At 35.9% G+C, this 19662-nt stretch overlaps 2 protein-coding genes across 4 annotated transcripts in view; one reads left to right on the forward strand and one right to left on the reverse strand.

The window, feature by feature from the left end:
* The window catches only part of LOC111044827 (serine/arginine repetitive matrix protein 1), a 165686-nt gene that overhangs the window by 73528 nt on the left and 72496 nt on the right, over positions 1-19662 (reverse strand). The gene's annotated exons all lie outside the window — the stretch shown is intronic.
* On the forward strand, positions 1002-3525 carry LOC120354180 (tigger transposable element-derived protein 1-like). 2 transcript variants are annotated; one of them, XM_039440703.1, is made up of 2 exons: positions 1002-1381; positions 1667-3525. In XM_039440703.1, the coding sequence occupies exon 2, from the start codon at positions 1700-1702 to the stop codon at positions 3473-3475; it is 1776 nt and encodes a 591-aa protein (XP_039296637.1). In that variant the 5' UTR covers positions 1002-1381; positions 1667-1699; the 3' UTR covers positions 3476-3525. The 2 variants fall into 2 exon arrangements, with proteins under 2 accessions (XP_039296637.1, XP_039296638.1); XM_039440704.1 differs by having other exon boundaries at positions 1002-1260.

A 19662-nucleotide genomic window follows, 5' to 3' on the forward strand; every position in this document is an offset into this window, starting at 1 on the left:
AGAATAGTAAATATCGAAATAAGTGTTGCAGCCAGAACCTGTGTTAAGAACCGGTTTTGTCCCCGCTTTGTAAGTTAAACTTAACACACAATTCCTCCCCGGAATGTGGGTTTGAAGTGTACACACCATTTCTCCCCGCTTTGTGCAGTGGAAGTGTACACACATTTCTCCTCGGTTTGTTCAGTGAAAGTGTACACACATTTCTCCCCTTTTTGTAGGTTTAATGCGTAATTTTTTTTTTCAGGTTAACAGAAAAAAAAAGTTACAACTGTATTGAACACATATTAATATACTTTCTAAAACAAAAATTAAGTCTCCAACATGTGTGTAAATGTGTGTAAATCAGCCTCCCCGCAATGTATGTTCATTTCTCACCTCCCCGTTTGTTACCTTGTTCCAGTATGTGTGTGTGTGTGTGTGTGTGTGTGTGTGTGTGTTGGAACAAGGTATAATATGGGGAGACAATCAAGTATACACAGCACATTAAGGGGAGATGTGTACACTAAGGGGAGACCCCTTATTGTCACTGCTCAATTTTAGTAGATATCACTTCTACATGCTTAAAACTATGTAAAGTTGTGATAAAAAAAATCTCCCCATTTTGTTTGTACTCTACCCAATTGGGATACACTCCAGTTCCCAAAATTGCAACCACGTTTAATATTTATGGTGACCTTGAAATCTTTTATGATGGGTAATAATAGAGTGAAGAATCATTGAATAAGACAGACAGGATATTGAATCATGCCCTATAATAATAATTAATATTTTATTACAAGGGGAAAGAAACGGGAAGTGTAGAAAAATAGGAAAGAATTCTCTAATATAACATGAAAATAGAAAAAGGATTAAATAAAACAAAAAAATAGAAAATTGGAAATGAGAAGAAAATCCAGTTAACCTAGTTTTTCACAACTTTTGTGATGATAAAAAAAAGGAATATGTAACAGGGAATGGAACAGGTTCCAGTAGGTAGGTAAGGTAATTTGGCAGTATAGGTAATTTGGCAGTAAAATTTTGTTTCTCTGCTGCCGACTTTCCTATCCAACCGATTTAGTTCCTTCTAGCGCCACTAGAAAGCGCACGTTTTCTAGTTCATTTTGAACTGGATCTTCAGCTTATATGTTGCCATGATGTGATCTAGGAGGCATTCTTCAGTACTTACTCCGCGATCAGGCATGTTGACGTGCAAATATTTGAGGTTAGACCTATTTTTCAAGTTTTAATTAGTTAATATTTAACTTCAGTGTTTGAAAATAGGTGAGTTCATAGTGTTTAAAGTGCTGAATCACATGCATTGTTTGAAATTGATGTGTTGTGTATAGTTTTCATGATTCAAGCTTAGGAAATCTGGTTTCATTTTAACGAATCAAGCCTAATCGTAAGTGCTGTTTTACAAGCTTACAAAAATTTTAACAAAACTCCCACTAAACTAAATATTATCAGCTAACTTATTAATAGATATGACTACTGAAATATCAATGCATCTTTTGTAAAAGTAATTTTATTTTATCTTACATATTTTTTCTACTGCCAAATTACCTTACCTATTAGAATTTTACTATTGCCAAATTACCTCACGTTTTTAAATTAACAATAGAACTAGTTTGTTGGCTATGATTCTTGAAAACTATACAATATTACAACATTTCCACTCATTTCACAGGCAGTGATATTGTGATAAAACATTTTAAAAACAATGAGTGATAAAAAAAAGAAAAAGTGTGTGCCACAAAAAAAAGGTGAGATTCAATACCGACAGTATGAAAATTCTGATTTTGTGGAAGCTGCTAGGAAAGTGACAATAGAAAAATTCACTGTGTATAAAGCTTCAAAAGTGACAGGGGTCCCTTATAATACATTTAAAAGATTCATAAATGACAACAATGACCTACTCCATGTTAATGTCCCTAAATTAGGCCGCCCTTTTGCTCTGCCTGTCGATCTAGAGCAAAAAATTCTAAAATATATCCTGGATATGCAAGAACTTGGATTTGGCCTGACTGTGTTGCAAGTTAGAAAGCTTGCCTATCAGCTAGCTGAGATTGTTAATAGGCAGCATATGTTCAATGAAGAAAAAAAATCTGCAAGCAAGTGGTGGTGGTGCAAATTTAAGGAGCGCTACAATCTATGTTTGCGTGTACCAGAGAATCTGTCTGCATACCGGGCTTCCATGTCAAATCCCGTTATCATTGCTGACTACTTTTCCAAATTGGAAAATTTATTATTGAAGCTTGACTTATTCAACAAGCCCAGTCAAATATGGAATGTGGATGAGACAGGGCTTACCTATGTTGTTAAGCCAAACAAAATTGTTTGTCAGATAGGCAAAAAATATGTCTATAAGAGAACATATGGAGAAAGAGGACAGACCCAAACTGTCATAGGTTGTGCTTCAGCAGATGGGTCATTTCTTCCACCCTTTGTCATTTTTAAAGGTGTAAGATGGGATGAGGCATTGAAGAATGGCAGCCTCCCTCATTCCATCACAAGATTATCCCCAAAAGGATGGATTACAAGTGCATTATTCCTGGAATGGTTTAAATTTTCCATAGAGAGTATTGGTCCACAACGTCCTGTACTTTTGTTGATGGACTCTCATAGTTCTCACATAGGACCAGAAATTATTTCACTGGCAAAAGAAAATTCTGTCTTTCTTATGACATTTCCTCCACACACTAGTCATCTTCTGCAACCATTGGATGTTGGTGTATACAAATCACTCAAGTCTCACTGGTCAAAAGAATTAAACAGTTTCATGGTCTCTTCCCCAGCTGAAAAACCTTCTCGGTACCAGTTCCACAAACTTTTTACACCTGCATTTATTGCTAGTTTTACTCAGGAGAACATAAGAAATGCATTTAAAAAATCTGGATCATGCCCATTCAATTCAAATGCTGTAGCTCCTGAAGCCCTAGGTCCCAGTAAGCTTACTGAAAAGCTTCCACCTGCACCAGAATCCAGAGCTCAGTCATTGTTTGAGATAGACAAGCGCATCTCCAAACAATTGGAGACACCCTCTGTACAAAAACCGAATCAGAATCCATCACTTAGGGGAGGAAAGCAGAAAAGATGTGCTGCTGAATGTCTGACACCCATAGAAGACGTAGCTGGGCCTTCACACATCAGCAGTAGTCCAGTGAATGATCCAGCTGTAGGCCTGCCTGGACCTTCCAAAACCACAGGAAAAAAGAAAAAAGGTGCTAAATGTTCAAGTCCAGTGGAAGACTCAGCTGTAGCTGGACCTTCAAACATAGATGTTCCTGATGATGACTGGGTATGTGGGATGTGCTGCAAAAAGTTTTCAGAAGATGTGAAGAAAAAAACAGGATTAAAATGGATTCAGTGCTCCTTCTGTTTCATCCCCTATCATGAAAAATGCCAGAAGCAGCCTACCAAAGAAGACATTTACATGTGTGATGCCTGTGGGGATCATCAATCTGAGGATGATGAAGATTATGACGGGAGCTTATAGCTTATTGGTGAGTAAATCATCTATTGCCAAATTACCTAACTACTACTGCCAAATTAGCTAACCTATTGCCAAATTACCTGCTTCAAGGTGTAAACATGGAACTTTTTTTTTAAAAGCTACAAATTGAATTCAGATGTGGAAAAGCCATTTATCACGAGGAATAATATCAATCTTATTAATGACCATGCATAATCAACATATTTAATTCATGTTTCAATGTTAAAACTGATTTCTGTTTGAATTGCTGCCAAATTACCTTACCTTACCTACTATAGAATATGGAGACTACTGTTTTATTAATCTTGAGAAAATACTTATCTTGTTTTGTCACCAGAATTCTTAAAATAAAGGTTTCTGGAGGTTGTTCTTTGAGTGTAGTAGGCAGTATTAAATTCAGTTCAAATAATTTTTTGTAGAGGTTAGATTCAATTATATACTAGTTGATAGTGGAAAATTTTCTTCATGATAGGTAATTCAGAGACTGTTATCATGATCATTGGCCTAGGCGTTTGTACTGTCATATTTCTTCATGTGCTGGAGAAATGAGATCTATTGTGTGTATGAGGAAATATTGTGAATATTGTGAAATATTGAGGAATATTGTGAGTTATGTAGAGATTTTGTGGAGAGAATATTGTAGTCATTTTTTTTTTTTTGAGTTGCCAAGGTCCATTAGTTGTGATACTATGGTTGTACCAAGGTGATAGGAAGCACAAATTGTAGGTATGCTGGTGTATGTATATTGTCCTCAAATGTTGCTGTCCCAAGTGAGTAATGAGTAATAGAAATTCAGTGGTAGTAATGTAATAGCTCTGTTTGTGAAACAGTGAAGATCTTAGTCTTTTCCAAAAGGGAAAATTCGGGATTATAACTTAGGTGTTGCTAGGTAATTGTGGGACAATTCGCAATGTCCTTCAGCTTTGGCTATAACCAACATTATTTTGTTGCACAAAATTGCAAGGAACGAGATAGGAGTAGAAAGAGTTGTATAAATCTGTGATATGAGTATCAAGGTCAATGTGTATCATGATACATAAGCTGCTAGAACATTGTTGCATGTGAGTTAACACTGTGTAGTTACTGGCTTCATGACATTGAAAAGTGGTTGCATAGGTCAGGGTTGCTTTGACATAAGGCAGCCATTAGCTGTTTCAGTGGTGAGATGTGTCAAATGTCAGTTGCTCGATTCTAACAACTAGTCAAGTTTTGATAGTATGGTCAGTAGTAAGATATTACAGGAACAGCGTACCCAAACAGGGGCATGGCCTTGCCACCAGGACCCGGGGACCAGCGCCAAGGCCAACAACCCATGAGTTATTGTAATTATAATTCAGAGCTGATTTTAAACAGGAAACAAATATAAAAAATGTATTATCCTGCTCTGTTTCTGATAGATGATTTGAATATGCACCTGAATCTAAATTGTCCTTTTCAACTGAATTTACCATTTCCTCTTCAAATGGAGAATCATTTTCCATACTCTGATAGAGACTTTGGATTAGCATTCTTTTGTAATGTAGAATTTTTATCAATTTTTCTAAAAGCATAGGTGTAATTATCATTATTCAAGATAACCTGCTCTGTTCGTGATAACTGATCTGAATTCACAATTTCCTTCTCAAGTGGAAAAAAATTTTGTACACTCTGATTGAGAGTCATTAGAACAATATTATTATTTTTTGTGATGTGGAATTGATGTTCACTCTTTTGAAAGTATAGGTGTAATTATCATTATCCAAACATGAATTGAACACTGTCAAAATAATAGTATAGTTTCCTTTTGATGGACTATAAGTCGAATGTAATAAGAGCACAATCCAAAAACTGCAATTGAATATAATTAACCATATCAAACTCTCTGAAACCCTCTGCACACCTCTCTCCATTCTCTCTCTGCAACGGTTCATAATATACTGATCTATAATTGCAATTGAATATAATTAACCATATCAAACTTTCTGAAACCCTCCGCACACCTCTCTCCATTCTCTCTCTGCAATGGTTCATAATATACTGATCCACAATTGGAGTGGAGAAAACTGGTTTGCAAACTTATGCAGGTTCAAACATGAAAACTAAATTTCATTTTTACTTTTTGTAAGTGGCCTACTATAAAATAGACCAGCTTTTCCACTCAACCTTCAGTCTTCACCCAGTGTTCAATGTGAGATTCATACAGAACCACCTATCAAGCGAATCCAAGGTATAAGGTAAGGCCTCTCAAAAATATACAATGAATATAATATACATACATCAAATACTTATTTCGATTCAATTTCTGATCATCTTTCTCATATAAAATCATTCAAGCTTGATTTGAGATGATTAAATGAGACTAATTCAACCTTCTATATTTCAAATCTGATATTGTCAAGACTATTTTTAAGTTTTTCCCATTGTTACTTCAAACTATCTTTGTATGTTCTGCCTTTTCATTATCAAAGTCAGATCTTGTTAGAACCGTTTTCTTATGCTCACATAACTGATTTTCTAAATATTCCCTAGCATCTATCTCATTACTTTCACCATGTGAAACAAGTCCAAACCTGTCCACAGACATGATGTAACTGAAAGGCTAGATATGACACTAACTTTGACCTTCCCTAATACATTTCTACTCAACTAGATCAAAAATAACCTCCCTCAATTGATTACTATCTGTGATTGTAATTATATGATGATCATTGCTACATCTATATTCCTCAATTACAATACATGAGAATCCATATACTTCAGATGAGATTGAATACTTTAAACTTGAATTCAACCATTTACTATCATCTGACAATTCTTTATCTCCATTTTCTTTAACTTTACTATCATTCTCAATACATTATTATGTATAAGACAAATAGTTCATAGTATTATTCTTGTACTGTTCCAGGATGTCACCTCATTTTACAAACCAAATTCCAACTCTACCAATCAAAGCGAGCATCATCCCATCAGCAATAGTGATTATCAAAGAACATCACACGTTTGCAGAGAACAGTGAACTTTTGATCAGGGAGTCATCTTAAAGCAAACTTTGACTATACTAGACAAGGTATTATCAAGGGATTCCAATCAAGAGCAAACACTCAACAGTAGAAAACACTAGACTGGTGAGATCCGATTATTATTTATTATAAGAATATTATGGAATATACATTAGAAAAAACTACAGCTATTAATGGAAATGTTGTTAAATATAGATTTTCGTTCATTGAAACCCAGTTGGATTTACAGTTGATTTCAACAACTTTGAAAGAAACAATATTCAACATTTTAATCAATGATTCAGTGATTTTCGATGGGAACATACTTTGGTTTATTGCTGTAAAAGTGATAAAAAATCTGATAAAAATAGCACCTTTACCACTAACATTGGATGGTCAAGAACAGACTATGAACGTGGAGACAATTGCAACATTTCATAGCACATCTTATAATATTATTAATATAAATCAAAATACTGATGAATTAATACATCAATTTGATTTAGCATCTAGTAAGTTGAATACAGGTTTGGAGCGATTTGTTTCTCATGGTTCTGGTTGGGTGGTGAATTGTATTTTAAATTTAGATATCGATTTTATAAAATATAATCCCATTTATGGTGGTGATTCAATATATATAGAAACACCGCCAGAACTTGTCAACAAGAGAGTTCTGATAAACATTAAAAATAATGATTCATATTGTTTTCTTTGGAGCATCTTGGCTTATTTTCATTATAGACATAGTAATTTGAATGTTCAATACTTGAAACAATTTAAAAGTGAACTTAGAACCGATTCTATAAAATTTCCAATTTCTTCACGTGATATTTTAAAATTTGAAGGATTAAACCCAAACATAAGCATAATTACTGTCATCGCCTATGACAGCGCCCATAAGAAATTTTTCCCATACCGTGTGACTACACAGAGAGAGAGAGAGTATAATATACATTTGCTTCTGCTATTTAAAGAATGTTACCCAAACCATTCGCATTATGTTCTTATAAACACAAGTCAGAATAAAGATGGGCTTAGCCGTCTTTTATGTCATTTAACAAATGGTAGAAAATCTGTTCATAGATGTCCTTTCTGTTTTCACCGGTTTACATCAAATAAGAGAACTAATATTGATGGCAAGTTAAATTCACAAAAACACATTGAAATTTGTAGCAAATTCGGTGAACAGAAAGTCAGTCTTCCAAAGCCTGGGAAGAACATTCTTGAGTTTACAAACTATACATTTACAAAAAACTGTAAGTATATAATATATGCAGATTTTGAGTCTTTTATAATACCAATGAATAATGAAGAAGAAGGGGAAGAAGTAGAAGAAGTCAGAGATAGCTCAGGTGAGGGTGAGTCACAAGGATCGAGGTCTTATACTGAAAAACACAAGTTTTTCATGAATCATGAAGAGTTGATTTTCCCTTTCACAAATTAATAAAGATGAGAGTTCTACAATAAGTACCAATTGAGAATTCCTCTTACAAATAATTAAATTAGAAATATGTGCTTCAGAATATGAGAGCAAGTATTTGATACAATTATTGAGAATTCCTCATGTGCAATCCATGCTTCAATATAATATTCGCCCTTATATTTTTTGTTATAGTTTTTCAATTAGAAAGATTCAACCAGAAAACTATTTCCTCATCAAGTACGTGAAAGCCATAATTTTCCACAGTGACAGTTTAAACAAAAATTCCATTTGAAACTGGATTGAATCCATATCAAGTCTCATTTGTTATAGTGTGTTACATTTCGAGTTTTAGTCACCAGCTGATAAAATTCAGTTTAAGCTTTGACTGTGCAAATGGCTCTTAATTCGGTAATTCCCTTTCAACTGATACAGCTCATTGGGGTTTTCAGGGTAATCTCCTAGATTTCTACATTTATTGAGCATGCTTGACTTATTATGCAACCTCAAATAAATAAATAAATCAACTTTATTAATCAACTTTAAATGCATAAAAAAACGGTGCTTGTACAATTTTTTCACCTTACATATTCTGACAACATGAAAATCTTAGTTTATTGACAATGCTCTACAAAATGTTTTGAGTTATGTGCACTACAAGTTCACGGAGCCGGTCGCTGGTTGATTCAAACAAATCTCGAATCATTATTACAAAGATGAAGTATGGCAACATTTGATGGACCTTCATGAGGAGTAAAATTCATTTACTATATGAGAATTGGCAACACAGCTCAGTGGACCAAACATAGGAGCACATTTCACACAGCAGTTATAATATTGAAGGACCTTCTTGAGGTGTAAAATTTGCTTGCAACTCCAATGTTGGCACCAAATCACTCAAGACCCAACATGGGAGTGAATTTTATATAGCAGAATTATGTAAGCACTTTGGAGGTTAGAAAGGACCATCATAAGGTGAATAACTTTACAAGGATCAAGATTAATTATTGATGAATATATCATAAATTGAATGGAATATAACCATTCGGCGAGTCAAGTTCTTCAGGTATAACATAATAGTTTCATTTTGTGACTATCCGATCAAATTTAAAATTGAGGGTCTTGGGGACCTACATAAGAGTTGAAATTTTACTGGACCCAAAACAGGCATGAAAACGTAAAGATAATTATATATAAGCGTATGGTGTAGCAGTGGTCAGGGTAACAAAAGTCAAGAGTAAAAAATGGAGCCTAAGGATTTGTCATTACATAAAACATTAATTAATATACATGAAATTAACAACTAACAATCAGTTTTCTTTTGGATTAACATCAAATGCCATTCAACTCCCTCAGCCAGAGCCAACAGCCATTCAACAGCCTCCTCATCCGCCAGGTGCAATCTAGGCAACCCTCCAGGAAAATTATATAATTGACATGATGTGACAATGTGGTCCATGGTTTGAGTCTCTCCACACTTGCAATTGGGGGACTCTGCAAATCCCCAAATATGCATGCTCTTATAGCATCTTCCATGGCCAGTTCTGAACCTGTTCAGGCAAACCACTGCTGTCGGGGCAACTCAAATCTAGGAACTCTGCTGCCTGGATCAGACACAAGCTGTTTATTTTTCACCTCCTGAGATTCCCACATACCAGACCACTTCTGTGCTGTGAAGTTTGCAAATCCTGGTTTATAGGAGTAGAGCCAGATTGGCTTTCTGGATTTCAGGCGCAATGCAGCAGGAGAATCTGGATGTTGATCTATATGTATTGGAAGTGTTAGCATTGCACTGATCTTCGTCACCTCCCTTATAGCAATCTCCTCTCTTCTCAGTTGTGGGGGTGGGATGTGACTGAGAACTGGAAGCCAATTGGTTTCTGTTGGCATCAAACAACCAGTGACCACGTGCATTGCACTATCTAGCACTGTGTCCACCAGATGAGTATGGCAGTTTCTCATCCAAACAGGGGCACCATACTCTGCAGCACTGTAGACAAGCGCCAGAGCTGCAGTTCTGAGAGTGTTTGCACTGCTGCCCCAAGATGACCCAGCTAGCCTCTGCAACAAGTTCACCCTGGTTGTTATTTCCTTTTTCACTCTCCCCAGGTGCTCACGAAAAGTGAGAGTTCTGTCGAGGGTGATTCCCAGATAGGTTGGATGAGGGTTTGCCTGAATTACTGTTCCACAGAAGCTCACTGTGGGAGCCGCATTAGACTGCTTATTATTCAGATGGATAACAGTAAGAGGTGACAATATATTTGATATCTTCTCTCTATTCCGTTGTCTCTTTTGTCATTTCTGGATTCCCATTCTCTGGCACTAAGTATGTTCATCAAGCATCCCTTTTTTGAGTTATATTGTTTGTGCTCCTAAATTCTAAATTCCAAATTAACCTTCTAAATTCATGGCACAGCACACTGCATCAGTTTGTAAATGTTCCAGGGCTCTTCCCATTTGATTATTCTACTTGATGCAAGACTAACTCCTTCAGTAGTTTCATCTTTGAGTGGTTCAGCCCAAGCATATTTTGAAAATTCATCTATAACTGTCAATATATATTTCAATTCATCATTCTCACGTGAATATGGTCTCATTTCCACTAAATCTGCTTGCCATTGGTCATCAATAGCTTTCAGTAGTACTGTCTTTTTTTTAAAATGTCTTCTTGCTGGTTTGTGGAGTTCATTAACAATTTTATGCTTTACTGTTGCCATCTCAATTATGACTAAACAATTATACCAGCTGAACGTAGCTTTCTCTCAATTGATGTAATCTCTACAGATGATGACATGCTTTCTATCAATACTTTCAACCTTCCAATATCAACATTTGGATCCCAATCCATACCAAACCCTTTTTTCTCGACAAAATTTGGCTTTTGTGTATGTTGGCTTTAAAATTTGGCTTTAATGGGTGGTGGAAAGTGTTTTATAATAACCTTTCTGTATTTTGGATTGTTCATACTCCTGTCTACAGGTGCATTACTGTTTTACCGTTTCTTATGTGCATTAGTGGGCTTCGTAATGTTCTTATGATCTCTAATATCATCTTTGGTCACTAAAGTCATTTCAGGACTTTCCATAAATATCAACTCAAATAGTCCTGGAGTACCCACAAATTCTTGATCAGCAACTTTCAATTTATAATTGCAAATGTCAATTATTGAGTCACCCAATATAAACTAGTGTCCATCATATTTAACTCCATACTTTGAATCTAATTTTGACAAGTCATTTTCACTCAATAGTTTCACTTATTTCTTTGCATGTTGAGGAGGAATATTGAATTGAGGTATCAACAATGATGATGATGATGATGGTACAGGTGAGCACTCTTCATCAATTTTCAATCTTTTCGACATGGTTTCACCTTTTGTTATAGGTTTCAGATGTTTTATCAGTGGAGAAAAAAGCCTATTGAGACAGTATTCAGTTTCTTGAGACTGCCTTTTTATAGTACGATATTTATTCCTAATATTATATATTGTAGATTGAATGTTCACTGATGCTGAGTGCTCCACGGTTGACTCAAGACTAAAAATAATTTGATGATATAAAGCCTTAAAAAAAGTCAAGTTCATATCTATACCGTCAATCATCTATTCCACTGTCTTTGTCTATCACCAAAAAACTATATTTATTTTTATTCCAACAAATACCACACATTTCCATAAACTTGTGGAGACTCATGTCTGTACCAATTTTGATCTTCATATATTTTTTCATATTCAATTGATCTTGCTTGAACAGTACTATCAAGTTGGCATTGTCACAAACCAGGTGTTTGGGCACCCTATAGTTAGGCAGAGCAGTCCGCCTTGGTTAGACGTGTTTCGGAACGCTCCGTTAATATTCAGTTTTTATAGGGTTTTTAATACACTTTTGTGATTGTGAATAGTGCATTTTGAAGTGCTAGTTATCCCTTCTGTGATTCTACTTTTAAAAGTGCGGGATGTTTGGTATGTCATATATGATCGTATTTTCAAAATAGCTCTTTGTTGAAGTGTAATTCGCTTTGTGAAGAATTCTATGCTATAGGTTAAATGTTACGTTCCGGCCGGCTCAGAATTCCTATCATTGATCAGATAAGTACTGTCACTGTGCCCAAAATAAGTGTTAGCCTACAGGCTACAGCTGATATAGAGCTTGTAGAAACAATTCTTCTCTTTCTTCTATTGTAACATTATTGCTATCCTAATTTCCTAATTTTTCTAATTCTCAAATTCCAATATATTTCCTTCAATCCTTTTCTTCCAGGAGCTTCCAGTTTTCCTGCCTTGACAGCTCTCTAGGCGCTCTCATTCCTATCTATATTTTCCTGTCTGCAATAATTAAATAAATCAAAATTTCTGCACAATCTTAGAGCGTTGTTTATGGCTGTTGCATTCATAGTTTCACTTCTGTGATGACTCATATTACAATCTCAATGTGCACTATCATATTACGTGTCTTTTGAGCTGATTATTGAATATTATTATAGCTATCATTCTCAGTTAGTGTGGAATACTTCTTAAGAAACCCATTTTATTTAAAATGGTTAAATTTGAAATCAAGAACACCACAAAGGGTAATCAAAAGATTGAATATGACGGGTTTTCGTACAGGAAAGATCGTTCTTTTGTCTCGGGTGATCTGTCATGGAGATGTATGAACAAAGATTGCAAAGCTACCTTGAAAACTGACAAACAAATAAATCAAATTTTGAAGGGGGATCACGGGATCACAACCACCCATCGTCAAATGTTTCTAAATCCTTTGAACTTGATAAGCAGAGGTTGATAAAGTTGTCTGAAGTTCGCCTGAGTACATCTTCTGCCGACGTTGCTGACGATAGTTGCACTGGAGTGGGTATGGATCTCTCTTCTACACCTGTTAGAGATGAAGAAATACAACACTCGTCTGCTCATTGTATTTTGGATGAATCTCTCAATATTTCTACTACTTCTAATGCTATTTATAATAAAATCGACGGCGAGCGCCCTGTGTTGGAGAGTGGTGGAGACGATACTGAACTTCGGCGCGAGAACGAGTCATTAAGAAAACAATTGGCGCACTTAAGGTGTGAGTGGGAGGCAGCTGTTGACCGCTCTATTCAAAATGAGTTGCTAGTGATGAGCATTTCTGAGAGGAGTGTAGTGGACAGCGCAGTGCAGACCGACAGCGATGCTTTGGAGGAAAATTCTTGTGGTGATCTCGCGGATAATAACTCTCAGGACTCGCCAGATTTCGTTTCAATGTCAAATCATATAAACTCTATTGAATATTATAAACAACAAAGTGAGAAACTGAAAAGTGACGTTGAAGAGTTGACAGCTGTCAACTCATCTTTAAATGAAGAACTGTTAAAACTCAATAAGACTGTTGATAGTTTGCTTCGAGTTGATAAAGAGAATGATGATCTTAAACTCAAGTTGAAATTATTAGTTGACAGAAAAAATGGTCATTTTAGTAGTAGTGATAAATGGGTTGAGGATCATATAATTGCTGACTATTTTAGTAGCTTCAATAATAGTGTAGGTTCAAATTTGAATTGTTTATTTTTCAGCCCTGCTATAACTCAGCTACCCAAGGCTGGTACTGAAGGAAGTGTTAAGGACACAATCCTTAACTCTTCATATGCTGATTGTAAATTTGTATTTTTGTGTGTGAATAATGGTGATAATGTCGAAAGGCCTGATGATGGCAACCATTGGTCCCTTCTATTCATTCACAGGGATTGGGCAAAAATAATAAATGTGCTCTGAAAATTGTAAATAATCTAAATATATCAGAGTCATGGAAGTCCCCTGCATTCAGCAGAGGAACGGGTATGAATGTGGAATCAATGTTTTAATTAATGCAAAATTTATATTGAATTACTATTCTGGTATTGATGAACCTTTTTCGGATTGGTATATTGAGTCCATGAAGAATATTAATGTGAATAAGCAGAGTGCTGGAGCTACGCTTTTGACACCTCCTAGCTCTTCTCCTGTTCCATCCCCCTCACTCACACCAAATTTTGCTCCAGCCCCATCCGACTCACTTATCCACTCACCCTATTCAGTTGAAAATATGTGATCAAATGGTTCAAAGTCATTACTTAAGCATCCTAAGAATTTCAAATCCTCCACTAGCCTAGGAAAATCCAATTGTAAGGTGCATTTTAAAAATACAAGGGAGCCAAGAAATTCAGATCTAGAGACCAACAGTCGTTCCAAGCATTCTGATAGTGGTAGTAAAATAAGAGTACATCACTATGCTGATAGTCAGGGAAGAGATGTTTGCAAAGAGTTCATTAGGAATAACAACAACTACAGGTTCACTTCTTTTGTAAAACCAGGGGCCAAGTTCCAGGACGTCTTGCCGGATGGTTTGGAGAATTTTGGTGAGAGAGACTTCCTTGTAATTCAGGCTGGCTCCAATGTTATAAGTAAGAATGAGGCCAAGGATGTGCTGGTGGCAGTGCTGAGGAATTTGGCGCTGCTGTATAAAACAAATGTTTTTGTTTTTTCTATTCCTCACCGTTACAATTTAGCTGACTGGTCCTGTGTTAATGTAGCAATAGAGGAGACTAACAGGAAGATTATGAGAATTTGTAACTTGTTTTCACATGTCAAGTTCATAGATATAGGTAAAATAGGATGAAGATTCTTTACATCGCATGGCATGCATCTGAATGGTTTTGGTAAGAAATATGCCAGTGACAGGATTAGCAAGTCTTTGGAAAGCCATCTCTCGGATTCAAATTCGTTTTCACCAATTTCTCTTCCATATGGTCCTTTTTTAGAAGAGAAGATGGGCTCACATCCAAGCCAAACTGTAGACTCAATGGTATGAATATTTTTCATTGGAACGTGCAATGCATTAGAAACAAGTTAGATTCAGTAGAGTACTACCTAGAAGATTATAGAACTGATGTAGCTTGTTTGGTTGAGACCTGGTTTGAAGAAAAATGAAATTGATAAGTAACTACTTTAAGTAACACTTTAAGTAACTACTCCATTGCAAGCTCATATTGTAGACCTTGTAAAAAACATGGTGATTCACTGATTTATATAAAAAATAATGTTTCATATAAAACAATCAGTATTGTTGAGAATATGTCTGTGGAAATGATCATTGAACTTGCGGCTGTATTGTTGGAGGAACAGAACACTGTTGTAGTATCTATCGAGGGTTTAGAGTCATAGTAGCGTATCTACAAAATTCCGTTTTTTAGCTTATCTGACCTATCTAAATAACTTTTCGTGGTCTATTTAGTGACACACACGCTTATCTCATTGCATTAGCCATTGGAAAGATAAGTGGATATCGTATCTACAATCGAGTGATGGAATAAATGACACAAAAGCTTATGTTCTGTTACGCTTCTTTGACTTGAACAAAACTGAATGACACAAAAGCTTATCTTCAGTTACGCTTCAGTTAGTGACCTACATAATAGCTTATGTGTCAACTTACGCTAGTGTGACAGTAACTTTGAGCGTGAAAAGGCTCACAAAATCAATGCTAACATAACTTTCATAGCCCATAAGTCTTGATTTTAACATAACTTTCATAGCCCATAAGTCTTGATTCAACAAGATAATCAGACTAACTTCTGTATTTTTTCCTGTTTGTGTTTTATTCTGATCAATGATCACGAAAAACAGAGGAGTTTTTTTCGTGTGAGTTGGCAAAGAAATGCTTGAAGGAAGCTGATGATTGTAAGTTGGAAGAAAGTTTATTTATTTATTTATTCATTCAACTTCCAACGGTACAACACGAATTTCACATGAAAATAACATAGAAAAAGAGATACAAGCGAAGAATATATAGATAAATAATAATATACAACAATGAAAAAACATCTATGTGGATAGTTTGAAAGACAAAAATTAGAATACAGAATGAATCATAGTTAACATACAATATTACATATAAGTGAAAAGGCCCATGGAAGTTTACCACAAGGGGCATAAACAAGGAAGGGAACACCAAAATCACACATGCAGGTATCTCCTCATAGTTCTCCTGAGAAAGCCCAAGGACACCCCAAAGAAATCAACATCAGCTGCAGCAGCCTCACAACCAGAGCGAAGTATTCTAGAAAGCCCACTATCATAGGCATAGGCTGTTGTGTGAGAGCATCTGCGGAAAATAGAACCTTGAACACATTCCTCTTGGAACACAGATGTTAATACTAGCCAGAAGTTCAGGGCAGTCCAAATATCCATTGACAGTCTTGAAAAGAAGGACCAGGTCGTTGTGTTCCCACCTCAGAACCAAAGGGAGGAGATGGACTGTCCCTTAATCTCCTCCACAGGAACTTCAAAGTACTTGAAACCCATCCTGCAGCTCAGCATCCTCACGAAACGTCTCTCCACACTTTGCACCAGGTTAATCTGGTATAGATGGAATGGTGCACAGATAATATTTATAATAATAGAGCCATATTCCAACACTGGAAGAACAAGAGCCCTAAACAAAACCAAGACACTCTCGGGAGAACTGAAATCCCTGGTGGACCTAAATATAAAGCCAAGGAGAGATCTAGCCTCTCCAGTGATCACACTTATGTGATCCAGTGGGCTAAGAGACTGAGTCATAGTCACTCCAAGGTCCTTGAAACTGCATACTCTTTTCAAAGGAATGCATCTCAAGGAGTATTGAGAATCATGTATACTTGTTCCACGCTTGAAAGACATTACAACACACTTGGATACATTCAGAGCCATACCATTATCAAGGCACCACAAATCAAGGTTGTTGAGAGAATTCTGCAGAGATTCATGTCCTAAGTCTTGCAATACCCTGTCGAATAACTTGACATCATCAGCATACATTAGTAACATGGATGATATGAAGCTTTTAATGTCATTCATAAACAAATTGAAGAGGAGGGGGCCCAAATGGGATCCCTAAGGGACTCCAGAGGGAGCCAGGAAAGGAGATGACATATGACCCTCAGAGTTCTGACAATCAGAGTTCTGTCCCTCAGATGGCTGTTCAACCACTTGAGCATGACACATGCACCTCATAATCATCCAGTTTGGCAACCAGGAGAGAGTGGTTAACTCTGTCGAGGGCCTTTGAGAGGTCTAAATAAAGACAATCGACCTGGCAGGCATCCTCAAAGGCACTCATCACATACTCCTGGAACAGGAGGTGGACACAACCCTGCTATGTAAAACAAATACCTGATTTTCACAAGTGCGATTTAGCTTCCATATTTTTAGAGTTTCAGAATATGAATTACCCAGTTGCAAATTTTGATGATAACATTAGAGCTGAGGAACATTTCAGTAATTTCTGTAGGTATATGAGCTTGACCATCAAGAGGTTCACACTCATGAGAAAGGTTCATGTCTCTAGTTTCCCTAAGTGGTTCCATTGAATTAAGAAGATTGATTGTAGCCAAGAAAACTGCTCATAGAAAGTATAAGGCAATTGGTAGTATTCAGCTCTATGAAGTTTTTTGCAATTTGAGGGATCAATGTCGTGTTTTGACAAGAAGGTGTTATACAATAACTATTTACTTGGATTAGAGGAATTTGTTTAGACAAATTCTAAATCTTTCTGGACTCATGTGGATGGTTTGAGAAAAGGCTCAGCCAGACCTACTTTTATGAGACTGGACACAAGAAGTGCTGCAACTCCTGTTGATAAGTAGTGTGAACTCATCGCTGATTATTTTTCATCTATTTTTGGGCAGGACACGGTTAATGTCCCGACATTTGATTTTGGTTGAAACCAGTTAGTACCATCCTGCTGCATTACTCCAATCAATATTCAACGCAGATTGGAAGCTCTGAATGTTGGCAGAGGAACTGGGCCTGATGAAATATCCCTTCCTGTAATTAGGTTTTTCTGTTCTGGCCATTCACCTGGCCATACTGGCTCTGCCTTGCTGGAGCTTGGTGTCTTCCCCAGAGATTTCAAAAACAGTTTCTTGGTACCTATATACAAATCTGGAGATCGAGGTGATGTAAAAAACTATAGACCTATTACAATACAGTCTGTAATTGCCATGGTCTATGAGAGCATTGTTATGGACCACCTGTATTTCCACCTGCATAAAATGATGAGCTTTGGTGATAAATAGCCTATTATATTCATTGAAGAGAGTGAATAATTTGAAGAGAGTCATTGAGAGAGATTCCAATGTAATTTTAGTGTAATTGTTTCATAATATTATGTGATTTTCAGTCATTCTCAGAGTATTTTTATTGTATTTCAGTATTCACTTTTCCAGTCCTTTAAAGAAAATGACATTGAGAAATGATGAGTTTTGGTGATAAATATCTATAGGCTGTAGTCATTGAAGATAGTAAAATTTTCAAGTTTGATTCAAGTGTTATATGAAGAGGCTGGAATTTTCGAATTTAGTTTTAATGTTATTGTTTCATATTTTGTTATTCTCAATCATTCTCAGAGCATTATAATTTCATTTCAGTACTTAATTTTCCAGTCCTGCCGTACCTACTTATTAGGCACCTGTGATTTTCTATACTTTTTATATATTATCATATATCTCTCATATTTTGTTATTGAATGTCAATAAACATCTATAAAATACATGGAACAATTTAATAAATTGTTACTATTCATAACTGATCACTCTCAGAATAGCTTATCTCCAGAAAATGATACATTTTTGGAAATTGATTACGGTCACAATAGCGTAACTAGAACAAGGTATTTCATTTTTAATTTTATTTAATTGAATTTTCAATAATTCATCGAAATGAATGCACTGGTAAAAGCACAAGATTCATACAACATTGATATGTGAATTCTTGGTTGTTGAAATTAATACAGACCTCAGAAATAGTGAGGGAGTGTGAACTCATAGTTGTTTTTCGCTCTCCTGAAAAGTTGGGTTTTTGTAGATACGCTACTATGACTTTTAGCCCTCGCTATGTATAGGCCAAATACTGATAATACCAAGAGCTGCTTTCGTATTTTCTTGGATGTTTTGGCTTGTGCTCTGGAGCATCTGATTTAATACAATGCCAATATAGTCTTGTGTGGTGTTCAAAATTAATTTCCAGAAAAGATGCTCAAATGTGATCGACCTGGAAAATTGTCTTTTATCATTTGGTCTACAAGCATGTTACAGTGATACAACCAGACCGGGTAATAGAGATAAGGGTAGTTGCATTGATAATATTTTCACCAATGTGAAATCAAATTCGTTCTCTTGTGATGTAGTGAAAACGTGGGTCTCTGATCATTGGGCTCTTCATCTTGTATTGCAACAATTTGATTCCGTAAAGACCAAGGGTAAACGATCTCGGATAAAGGTTAAACGGTCTGTGCGTAGTATGAAGGAAGAAAACATTATTGAGTATAAAAATCTCCTGCGTCACACTGACTGGTATCGAATTTACTTTGATCAATCTATAGAGTCCAAAGTGAATTGTTTTCTCAATACTGTTGAGTCTGTGGTGAACGAAGCCTTTCCTCTCTGAAGTGTCACAGTTAAGCCCACTCTACCTAAAAAGAATAAAATTTATAGTTCAGAACTTAGCTACATAAAGGAGCTGTGCGGCTGCCTCTATGATACATACTTGAGCACTGGTATACTTTCTGTTGAAGAATTGTTTAAGAAATATAAGAGAAGGTTCAGAACATCACTCAGGGATACTAGACGAGAAAAAAATGACGAATTTATCATATCTAGCAATAAGGGCAAAGCAATATGGACTATCATAAAGAATGAATGTGGCAGTAAACAACGGTTTGAGGGTACTGTTAGTGATTTATGTTCAAACCAGTTTAACAGATTTTTTATTGACAAGATTGATGAAATTGTAAATAGTG

This window comes from Nilaparvata lugens, chromosome 14 (genome assembly GCF_014356525.2).
Source record: "Nilaparvata lugens isolate BPH chromosome 14, ASM1435652v1, whole genome shotgun sequence".
In the NCBI taxonomy this organism is placed as follows: Eukaryota; Metazoa; Arthropoda; class Insecta; order Hemiptera; family Delphacidae; genus Nilaparvata; species Nilaparvata lugens.

Excerpts from the sequence above, each read along its gene's own strand:
- LOC120354180 (XM_039440703.1), top strand. The coding sequence starts at position 1,700 with ATGAGTGATAAAAAAAAGAAAAAGTGTGTGCCACAAAAAAAAGGTGAG.